Below are 12526 nucleotides of genomic sequence, written 5' to 3'. Positions count from 1 at the left end.
CGCTTCCACAGATGGGGTAATTACTTCCCCAGTGCAAATGGTGATGGTTAAGGTTTTTTCCATAAATATTTCCTTTAATTTTCTGATTGTATATCGCCAGGGTATTTCCTCCAAGTTTCCTTTGCTAATGCTGAACGAAGTTAACTGTTTTTCATTTACTGCATCTAATAGAGATCTTAGCGAGTTTAATAAATTTTCTGGTGTTATTGGAATATTTCTATTTTCCTTTATCGGTAGGAATACAATGTATTTTCCAGAATCGTAACTCAATCTTGCTTTTTCTAACATTAAATCTTCATAACGAGGTAATTTTCCCGTTTCCTTCATTTCTAAGGCTCCTTTATCTATCGGATTGCCATGTATATCTATAAATACTACTTTATGGTCATTTACTCTCGCAATTGAGTCTCGGGTTTCTGAAATTCTTAGTTCCGCAATTATCGTAGGTCTCGTGTCCTTTTCTCGTTGTTGAATTAGTTCTGGAATTACAGTGGAGGTCTCTTTTTCGCTTGTTGTATCCGTGCCTTCTTTTTCTCGATTGGTTATTTCTCTATCTGTACTTACATCGATTTCTGCTAATGCTTGGTCTAAATATTTTATGGGGGTTTCTTCTATTGTAAAATGTTTTCGGGTAAAACCCTTTCCTTGATTTTTAGAATCACTGGATTGAGGCAAGACGTGTGGTTTAGCTTCGAATATGGGAGAGTCTTCGGTTGACGTATCTATTTCGAATCTTTTTGAGACAGGATAGCGAATCGGTGAGACTTCCTCTCTCTTTCTGATTGGTAAACAAACTTCCGGAGGGTTCCTAGATAATGCGTCTGTGTTTGCGTTCGCCCTGCCTTCTTTGTATACAATATCAAATTCGAAGTCCGATAACTTTAATTTCCATTTCCAAATTCTTGAAGTAGGATCTTTGATAGAATGCATCCACACTAAAGGTTTATGACCGGTTACGATGGTAAACTTTCTTCCGTAAAGATACGGTCGGAAGTGCATTGCGCTGTAAACAATTGCCAGACACTCCTTTTCTATGGTAGAGTAGTTTTGTTCGGCGGGATTTAATAGCCTTGAGGCATACGCAATCGGCAAATCCTTTCCGATTGGCCCTTGACTCAGTACACCGCTTATTGCATATCCTGATGCGTCTGTAGTAAGGTTAAAGGGTTTAGAAAAGTCTGGACATTGCAGGATGGGTTTCGTCACTAACGCTGTCTTTAAATTATTGAATGCGTTTTCTTGATTTTCTGTCCATTTAAAGGGAGTGTCTTTCTTTAATAGTTGTGTCAATGGTTTCGCGACCTTGGGGAAATCGGGGTATAAATCTTCTGTAATATCCTGCTAGTCCCAGAAATTGTTTGATATTTTTCGCCCTCTTTGGTCGTGGAAATTTTGATACGGCTTCGACTTTCTTTGGGTCAGGTTTCACGCCATCCTCACTAATTATATGTCCTGAATAATTCACCTCGTGTCGTAAAAATTCGCACTTATCAGGTTGTAATCGTAATTTAGCTTTCCTCAGTCTTTCCATTAATTTATTAAATTTAATTTCGTGTTCTTGGAGAGACGTGGAATAAATCACTATGTCATCCAGATAGACGAATAGTTCTATTCCTTGCAGACCAGATAATATTGAATTCATCAAACGTTGAAATGTTGCTGGGGCATCTTTTAATCCAAAGGGCATTCTTTTGAATTGAAAATGCCCGTATGATGTCGAAAATGCAGTTTTGTGGGCATCTTCCTGTGACATACGGATCTGGTGAAAGCCCGATGCCAAGTCAAACGTGGAAAAATATTTTGCACTTCCTAATTGATCCAATATTTCTGTAATGTTGGGTAGTGGGAAGGCATCGCCAATCGTTTTATCGTTCAATTTTCTATAATCGATGACTAATCTCCAGCGCTTATTTCCTTGCGAATCGGGTTTTTGGGCACAATCCATAACGGGGAGTTATATGGAGATATTGATGGTTCCACTACGTCCGTATCTAGTAGTTCTTGGACCTGTCGATTTATTTCTTCTCGATGTATTGGTGGATATCGATACTGTTTAGTATTGATGGGTATATTATCCGTTGTAATTATCCTATGTTCCAGAACTTCGGTTGCTTCCAATGTATCTCCTGGAATATGAAACCTATCTTGATTATTACGAATCAATTTTTTAGCATTTTCCTTTTCTTCTTCGTTCAAATGTTCGAGTCGTGGTAACTCATTTATTTTATCGTATCTACTTTCCTCCGATCTTAGAACTGTATTGCACGCTGTCCTAGGAAGCGGAGGCGGGGGGGGGGGGATTTTCAAATTCTTTAATTACCATCGTTGGTGTTGTAAATACGTAATCTCTCGAAGTAGTATTTATTACTCTTATGTAACCTTTTCCTTTATGATTCCTCACAACTGCATTACCAAAATAGATTCCCTTGTTCGGCTCGATTCCTGGAATAAATCCCTCTTTTATGTCTGGATTAGCGATATTAATCGAACACGTTATTGAACTTCGCTTCGGTATAATTATTTTTTCTTTAGTATCGAAGGGAATATAAATATTTCCCCATCTGATATGTTTTCCCTCATAATCTAAACGAGCCTTACAACCTGCAAAAAATTCGGATCCTAGGATTCCGTCTTGATCGATTAGCAATGAATCATCGACTACATGAAAAACAACCGGATGGCCCGCAACCTGTATTACCGTCTGCCCTAAGAAAACCAGGCTCGTTGCCGTAATTCCTCGCACTTCGATTGATTCCTTTTCGTCGATGATGGCTGAATCGAGTATAGCAGGTTTCTTGATAATGTTGATTTCCGATCCAGAGTCTAATAATAAACTCGTCTTAGTCTTTAGATCTGGGGAAACTATTCGTGCAGTTGGGGTCGTTGGGGAATCGTTAAATTTTATTGACATAATTCGGAGAGGTCGCCTTCCGAATCTGAATTCAACTCCTGATGATTTTCCTTCGCCGGTTGCTTGTGCTTCACTCTTTTCCTTTTGCCTTGAGATTCTGGATTCTCTGTCTGTGACCTCGTTTGGTTGTGGGATGACTCCCCCACAATATTTAGTGGTTGTTCGTTCGATCTTATGGTCGGCATTGCGTTCGCTCTGTCTCTCGTTATGGGTGGTGGAGTCGATCTCGCGGGGGTGGCTGTCCTTGTTGTGTTTGTTGCCGTCGGCGCCGGTCGCCTGGTTGCCGCCTGTACTCTTGGGCGAAGGACGTGTTTGGTTTCCCGATGGTCTCGAAGCATAGGGTACGACTAATCCGGCATCTACTCGGGCTTTAAATTTGTAACAGTCTTTCACTAGATGCCCGGGTTTTTTGCAATAGTTATACGTGATATTTTGTCTTGTAGAATTCAAAAAATTCTGCGATGGAGGTAGCGATCTTCGATCTTGGCGGTTGTTCCTGATATTGTTGTTAGTGTTCGAAGGATGTGCGTTGTCGCGTCTGTAATAGTTCGAGGGTGTCGGTCGTTGGGGTCGCGTTCTATCGGTTATTTGTTTCAATTCGTGTGTTGCTTTGACGGCTTGACGATACGCATCTTCTAAAGTATGGTACCCTGCTATTTTTACTCGCACATATACCTTGTTCGGAAGTCCTTCAACGAAAGCTTCTTTCGTTTCCCAATCTATAGTATCTTGGATACCGGGGGATATGATGCCGTAGTCGCCTCTTTCTCCGTCCACTATTGCCAATCTAAGATTTCTAACGGGATCCATATAATCTAATATGTCTTCCCCGGGTCGTTGAAATATCGTTCCTAATTCCCCTTTATATTCGTTAAGAGATTTCTTTGGGCCGAATAGATCCTTTAATTTGTTCCCGAAATCGTTTAGACTCATTAATTCTGTGTCTTCGATGGCGAGGAGCGCGTGTCCACGGAGCTTATTTACTAACAATTTTACCAATTGAGGTTCTTGATATCTGGGAATCACATTTCGCGCGCGCTCACAAGCTCTTAAAAAGTGGAATACCGATGGTCGATATCCGTCAAACACTGGCACCGATTCGATCGCATCTTTTAGCTTAATTGGCTGGGTATGTCCACTCGGCTGGACCGTCTCTTGTTGCGTTGTCGGCGGCGATACGGGTGTTTTAGGTTCTTGTTTTGTTTTAAGTTCGAATAAGCCGCTTTGTAATTCGGCGAGTTTTGCACTCATATCGCGAAAGTTCGCATCCCATGCTTTAAGCTTTTCCGACAATGTCAAAACCATTTCTTCGTCCAACGATTCCACTACACTCGCCATTGTTTCTTAAATATTTGTTAAATATATATATTAATCAAGATAGACTAACTAAATATTAACGACAAGACATGACTGAACTCGGTGCAAAGGAATAAAGTTATGCTACACGAAATAACTGGTAACACAATACACAAAACATTAACTAAATTAAACGAGACTTACATAAATGCAAGTCACGTATAATCGAAACAATGACTATTGAAATTCGGTAACAATACAATCCATGCTATCGCATTAAAGTAGCACACGGTATTGACACACACAATATCACGAAACACAAAACAATATTACAAAACACTACTAAATAAAATTATAGTGATTAACAATTAATTAATTATTTCAACAACACGTTACTGTTGACATTAAACCAACGCCATACCAAAGAGACACGCGAACGACCATGTTGAAAAATTCGTCGCGCGCACATACAAATAACAGCCTATGCAATACAATACAGCATCATAATAGCAATGTTAGGTACTAATAAAAAAAAAAAAAAAAAAAAAACACAAGAAAAAGGGGGAGAGAGTTAAGGAAAATATATATAATAAATAACAACTAACATAATTATAACATATTATATATGTTATATTATATACAGGGATACAGTATTCGTACAAAGGAACAGATCCAAACGAAAATTATATATATAAAAAAAAAATAAATAATATATATATGTAATATTGTGATATAATATATTTACAAGGAATGGATGATACAGATGTTAATCGGACAGAAAAAGACGATTGTTGTTCAACCTGAACTATTCACACCAAACGTACAGAAGATCACGTGGCCAAGATCACGTAGGTCTCCTCTTTCCAAAACTACGCGATCAAAAACAAACGCCTCGGCTCTCGCGACATTCCACGCGGTTCACCCGCCAACTCCCAGGCCTCACACTCACGATACTACACTCGGCCATCCTGCAATAACATCTGCCCTCAGATGTTGCCTCCTATCTCGCTGTCATCAGATGCGTCACTTTCGGCGTTTATGACCCAAGGTTTCATAAAATCAGCAGTAGTTGATGACCGTTTTGGCCCCTCATGCTCTCCTACCTTCTCCACAATGTAGCGATCATTCCACATTGCTCGCACTATCCGGTACGGACCCAAAAATCTTTCTCCCAGTTTTAATCCTGGGTCAAACTGCGTTCTCTTTATGGCCACCAACTCTCCACTTAGGTACTGTTTCGCACCTTTTCTTCTTTTGTTGTAGTGCCTCCGATTTTCCTCTTGAGTAGCAGCAATTTTCTTTTTCGCGTCCTCACGCAGTTCACGACGTTGCTCTTCGAATTCCACCACCCATTCTTCTTCAACCAATTTTCGGATCTGTGGGTCTTCTTTAGTTTGCATCTCGACCCCGACAAGTAGCTGGAAAGGAGTTTTTCCCGTGCTCCTGTTTAATGTAAAATTCAGGTATTTCTGTACTTGGTCGACATGTTTATACCAATCATCGGGTTTAGGGGCAGTCAGTTTAGTTAGTAAAGGTATGAGTGTCCTGTTTACCCTCTCTACCTGCCCGTTCCCCCTCGGCGCCCCCGTCGTGACTAATAAATGCTTTATATTTTCTTCTTCGCAATACTCTTGGAACGCGTTGGATGTGAACGCTGTTCCCCGATCAGAGATAATTCGTCGTGGGTTCCCAAAAACAGCCGCTTGCTTCTTCAGTCGATCGATAACATCCGCGGTATCAGTAGATCTAGTAGGATAAAGCCACGTAAACTTCGTGAACGCATCCACTACTACAAAGATGTGTGCGTATCTTTTCTTTGTAGCTGTCATAGGGCCCACATGGTCAATATGGTAAGTGTCTAACGGTGTGTCACCTTTGTCTAACGGATTTAGATATCCCTCTTGCTTGCCCAATTTTCGTTCGGCTAGGATACAATCGAGACAGTTAGATACCACATGCTCGACCTTTTCACGTAGCCCCTTAAACCAAAAGTCCTTCTTGACTATAGCTTCTGTTTTGGTGACCCCAAAATGCCCACGCTCGTGCGCCTGCCTGACTACCTGAACCTGCATAGCCTTCGGTACTACTATTAACACATCATCCTTACACTCTTTATACAAAATATTGTTCCTTATTACATACCTATCGACCTGATTGCACGTTGCGGCGTCTAAAATCCTACGGACTTCAACGTCCTTGTTCTGTGCACTTCTCAACCGTGCAATCAGCCCGTCTTCACTTTCCGTTACATACATAGTGCTCGGCAGGGGGTTTCTACTCAGAGCATCCACATGCTGCATGCTTTTACCTGGCCTATGACACACCTGATACTTAAACTCGTCTAGTAACAAGGCCCATCTGGCTACACGCACACACAAATCTTTCTTTTTCATTGTCATAGCAAACGCTTGGCAATCCGTGACGATAGTAAACGGCATACCTAACAGATATATTCTAAACTTGTTCAACGCTTTTACAATTGCTAGTACTTCCAGTTCGTAACTGGTGTACTTTGCCTCGGCGGGAGTTGTTTTTCCGCTGGCAAAGTAGACCGGATGGAATTTTCCATCGTCCAGATCTAGTTGCATTAAAATTGCTCCGTAACCCTCTGCGGACGCGTCTGTATGCAACTCAGTCTCCGCGCCCATTCTATACAACTTTAACACTGGTTCGTTGACAAGCGCTGTTTTCAAGATTCCAAAGGCCTCTACTTCTCGATCGCCGAACTGAAATTTTACCTCCTTTTTCAACAAATCCGTCAAAGGCTTAGCAATCTTCGCGTATCCCCTAATAAATTTTCGAAAGTACCCCGTAAGTCCCAAAAAACTCTGAACCTTTTTAACAGATGTTGGCTTGGGAAAGTTTGCTACTGCCCTAGTTTTATGTGTAGACGGCCTTATGGTATCTTTTGAGACTATATACCCCAAATATTCAATTTCCTGCTGCAGAAAACGACATTTTCCCCAGTTTATAATTAGCCCATACTGCTCAGCTAACTCTGTGACCATTTGCAAACGTCCCCACGCCTCCTCTAAATTCTTTGCAAGAATAATAATGTCATCCATATACACGATAACAATACCTTTACCTACTACGTTCCTTAAAGATCATCGAAATATACTTCTGAAACACAATGGGTGAAATCTTTAAACCAAACGGCAACTTCAAAAATTCATATTGGCCCGATGGCGTAACGAAAGATGTATATTTTCGGCTGTCTTTGTCTAAACACACGTGAAAAAACCATTCTTTAAATCCAACGTTGTGAAAAACAGAGTACCTTGCAATGCATCTAAAATATCATCAATTAAAGGCAATGGGAAATGTGGACACTCAATAAGTTCATTAAGCTCGCGAAAATCAACACAGACTCTGATAGAACCATCTTTCTTTCTAACTGCAACTATGGGACTTGCATATTCTGAGTTTGACGGTTTTATTGTGCCTTCATTTGTCCATAATTCCATCAACTCGTCCACCTCTTTTTTCTCCGAAGGCGCCAATCTTTGCGGCCTTCGAACCACAGGTTTGTCACTCTTTAAAACGATTTTTGCCGTTATCCCAACGTCCCGCTTTTTCTCCGGCCTATACCCCCTAACGATATCGCGAATCGCTTCACGATAATGCGGTTCCCGTACGTGTGTTAGGTCTGTTTCGTCGGTCTGTTCTACCACGTTAACTCTAAACACATCCGGCACGTCTTTGTTAGTCTGTTCGTCAAGCCGTAAGAAAGTCACTTCGCCTCGTTTAACCCGTAGCTCTACCTGATCCAGAAAATCAGTGCCTAACAACAGGCCGTGCTTCGTCAATATTTTGTTTGAAACAACGTGCAAAGTGATTGGCAGTTTACACCCATCAACCGTCATTACCTTGGTGAATTCACCCCAGGTCTCATTGCCAGCGGAACCAACACCGTCGAACTTAAGCGTGCATTTACCTAGCGGTGGTGACCCTAACCTCGCATACTCGTCTGATCGAATGAACGTGAGATCACTACCCGTATCCACTAGTGCCACAAACCTACAATCATCTATCGCCACTTCCTTCACATACTTCCCCTTTTCGGATCTTGACACTACGCAAGTCTCTTTCGGTCGTGCCGTACACCTCGCTGCAATATGTCCAAATCCGCTGCACTCGGAACACCTAACACCTTCTCCCCTCTCCGGACACTTAACACTTAGATGATCCTCACTACCGCAAATGAAGCATCTTCTTTTCTTCATTGCATCTACAGATTGACTGGGCTTCCCGTTCTTCTGGGTTTTAGCCGGCTTCACAATCGACTTTACTCTGCGACTCTTCTGCTCTTCGTACATCACTAACCTCTTCCTTAACTCTTTGATTGACGTAGCGCCGTACAATATAGCCTTATTGTTCTCGTCGTCTATTATTCCATCCACTATGTATTCCACCTTTGCTTCCTCCTCTATGTCCACATGGTTGGCTATTTCGAGCATGCGGTACATGTAAGCCAAACATGCTTCATCACTCTCCTTTTTTGTTTCTTCAAGTTTCTGATGTACTTGCCTACTGTTGACTTTCCTCGAAAATTCTTTCACTAGCCCCCTCTTCAACTCATGCCAAGTCCTGGCATGACACTCGAAGCTCGCAAATATTTTCGCTGATCCCTTCAGCAGCTTCCTCGCGTAGACTGCCTTCTGCCCATCCGACCACATGCACGTATCAGCGACTTCCTCGAACGACTCGAACCATCGTTCGACATTTTCACCTTTGTTGCCACTAAACGACTCTAATGCATCTTCGACGTCTCTAAAACTCAGTGTCGAACCAACACATGCCCTTCGACAATATTCATCACCTGAATACACCCTTCGCGTACCTCTCTTGTATCCTCTTGCGTTTTTTTTGTCATCTTCATACTCACTTTCGTCGTCGCTTTCTTCCTCCGACGATATGTCATTACCATCCATGGCCGCTTGTAGCCGTGCGCGTAATTCTACTTTTCTTCCCGTCGTTTTTAAACCCAAACTAGCGAGGCGCTCCTTCAACTCCTTCGTATTCATTTTCTCAAAATTTTCATCTTCGTTACAATCACGCTCAGCTCTCTGTACATTTCCTAAATCTCGTTGACCGGTTAGCTCTTCACCGCCCGTCGATCCCTTAGGATACGATTGTCCAGCCCTACACCATTGCACGCGCATATATGTATATATACTCGAAAACAAGGTACATTTGTGATATTTATTCCTATTGATGATATATACTTATATATTTATAACAATAAAACAAATCTCATTTATACTACTTACCAATACGTACGCATATATGTATATAATTACAATCCAAGTAGTATTCATAATATTTATTTTCACTGATAACAAGTACGTAAAACCTAAAATAAAACAAAGGTTTTAACAATAAAAAAAAAACAAAAAAAAAGAAAAAGGGGAAGAAGAAAAAGGGAAAGAAAAAAAATATAACATTGTTAGGGAAGTGATACATTTACACTGTACATGAGAGTGTGTGTGTAAGGGCCAGAGGGCGTCAAGGTCTTAGTGGAGACAAAAGACTGTTGCCAGATGTTAGAAGAATCTAGGATAGTCGGTTGGCGACCAGCGTGCGTGCAAGACGTTCTTCAGAGAGTAATATAGATGTATAACTGTTGTGTGGGAAATGTAGGCAATAATTTGTATTCCCATATCCTCGAATTTCCTTAACAAATATATATAAATATAAAATTTTCTTTTTCTATAAAAGGTTATTCCTATTTCTGATAAACTCGAGAAATGAAAACATTATACCATGATACACTGACACAAAGATACACCACACAGAAGAAACTAATAGAGAACGCTTTAAGCTTGGCAAACTTACCGCCCGACGAATTTGCATACACCATAACCAAAACCCAGAACACATGGCTTTGATCGCAGGAGAAGCGGTCCATATAGTCAAATGCATTCCGGTACAAGTAAAGGTACGACATACAACAAAATGCTACCCGGAACAACCCGTTTGGCAAAGGAATCGCACCACAGGAACTCCGCCCGGACGTGCGCCAAACGTGGCGATATTCGTCCATCGTCGTTGGCCACGAGCGAAATGTATACCCAAAAGACCTCGATGCACTACGGGACCACGTCATGTTCCCGGCAGAAAATCTGCAGTCTTGAACGCATTGGCCAGAGGAGCAACAGGAAAAACAATCGTCCCTGGAACAGTAAACATCCTGGGAATGATGGACAAAACACATTAACGACAATAGCGAAAAATACCGTATCAAGCTTATGGACTGGTTTTATGGAATTTGGAACTGTCAGTGCAGCAATATTTGGAATACTCGCAATATTTAAACTAATCAAGACAATAATATATATATAGCCGCACACGGATACCAGTTACGTGAAACTTACGAATGCGGAATCGCCCTATTAGGAGCAATATGCGGCTCAGTCACCCACCCGCTACTATACCTCAAAAGAAGACGAAATATCGATGATCAAACAGCACAACCTCAAGGGATATCGATAACACCGGTAGTCACTCAACTACCAACGACATCTACGTCCGCCTTGAGCGAACTCAGAGATACCATCAGTCAAATTTCCTTTGGAAATTTGAACTCCAAGGGCGGGGATGTCACGTCCCGCGCTCCGCACGCGCCGTAACAAGAACAAGAAAACCATTCTATACAAAACACGCGAATAAGGATTTGAATGCACAAACGAACACACGGCACTACGAAACGAAAGGAAGGATTAACAAAACGAGGGCGATTAACGGATCCAACCAATAAACAAAATACATATACACACAATTCTAAATAAACCAGGAAATAAGAATAACTACAAAAGGGGAAAATAATTGAAACGCCAGGAATATATATATATATAAATATATTTCAATCAATCAATTTGGAGAGTTACATATAAGTATAAACATATATGCCGAACATGTAATAACCTAGTAAATATTAGAGACAGTGCTTCCAATACTATGCAATAAATACAATATTATCAATTTATGAAATATAAGTATACATGAAGTCAAAAACTAATAGTTTAACGAATACATAAAACATACAATATTGTATTATTAAAGAAATGAAGGTTACATTGTCAGAAATATATATATGTGTGCGAATTCTATCAAACAGATAATCTAAGATACATACTTAAAACTAGCCTACATTCCGGTAAAGAATTATAAAATAAGAACTATATTACGGAACATGCATGTCTACATATAAATATATAAATTATATTCTAAACTAAACTACTATTAATGTATGCGCATTCTACATTATTGATTCAAATCGATAATCTAAGATACATACTTAAAACTAGCCTACATTCCGGTAAAGGATAAATAAATAGTTGACATTTCATTTCGTATGAATACTACACTGCCAGGAGAAATATGCATATGAATACGTATATATATATATATATATATATATATATATATATATATATATATATATGTATGTGTGCGCGTATGTTTTATATTATCGAATACTCTATAAAATAAACTACCCAAAACAATAAATAACGCAATCGAAGAATTACAAAACATTAGCCATATTAAAATGACACACAACATAATATATATATATATATATATATATATATATATATATATAATTAATTAATTAAAAAGGGGGAAATATAAAATTAAAAATACATATATTTAACAAACATAAAATAGATATCACATTTAAAAAAAAATATATATATATATATCATACATAAAAACAAAAGACATTTAAAAGGAAAAAAATAATAATAATAAGGAACCTCTGATGGAAATGCCTCCGCAAACATTGTTCGAACGTCGATCACCGAAACCTAGGGGAACAACAAGAAAGGGAAAAACATCAAAATCGCAAAAACAATCATAAGCGTACCCCCAGCGGACCACCACCCCGTGGGGGATGGCATAAATAAGCAAAGCAACGTGGAGCAGGGCTCATTATTATTCCGGTGAACATTCTTATTACGTCCATTGCTCATTATTATTCTGGTGAACATTCTTATTACGTTCATTGCTCATTATTATTCCGGTGAACATTCTTATTACGTTCATTATTCTTCGCTCATTATTATAGTGATCATTGTTATTACCGTTCATTTTATTACCGTTTTTACCATTTTAAAAATTACCATTTTTATTACCGTTGCGGAGGCATCTCCATCAGAGGTTCCTTATTATTATTATTTTTTCCTTTTAAATGTCTTTTGTTTTTATGTATGATATATATATATATATATATATATATTTTGAATGTGATAGTGTTAGGTTATCTATTTTACGTTTGTTATTTTTTTCAATTTTATATTTCCCCCCTTTTAATTA

The 12526-nt window shown here is 39.5% G+C and overlaps 1 protein-coding gene across 1 annotated transcript; it reads left to right on the top strand.

Annotated features, from left to right (window-relative positions):
- Window positions 1-5637: 5637 nt before the first annotated feature.
- LOC143304532 (uncharacterized) lies at window positions 5638-11785 on the top strand. The gene is made up of 2 exons (XM_076627007.1): window positions 5638-6057; window positions 10105-11785. The coding sequence occupies exons 1-2, from the start codon at window positions 6005-6007 to the stop codon at window positions 10550-10552; spliced, it is 501 nt and encodes a 166-aa protein (XP_076483122.1). The 5' UTR covers window positions 5638-6004; the 3' UTR covers window positions 10553-11785.
- The last annotated feature ends 741 nt before the right edge of the window (window positions 11786-12526 follow it).

The sequence above is a fragment of the Bombus vancouverensis genome, unplaced genomic scaffold (genome assembly GCF_051014615.1).
Source record: "Bombus vancouverensis nearcticus unplaced genomic scaffold, iyBomVanc1_principal scaffold0039, whole genome shotgun sequence".
Lineage (NCBI taxonomy): Eukaryota > Metazoa > Arthropoda > Insecta > Hymenoptera > Apidae > Bombus > Bombus vancouverensis.
The sequence above is the reverse complement of the archived record's forward strand: the minus strand, read 5'-3'. Positions and strand labels throughout refer to the sequence as shown.

Bases quoted from the DNA above. Each gene is read 5' to 3' on its own strand.
- LOC143304532 (XM_076627007.1), top strand. From the start codon at position 6,005: ATGTGTGCGTATCTTTTCTTTGTAGCTGTCATAGGGCCCACATGGTCA. The intron at 6,058-10,104 runs GTAAGTGTCTAA...CTTTGATCGCAG, and splicing joins GGGCCCACATGGTCAATATG to GAGAAGCGGTCCATATAGTC.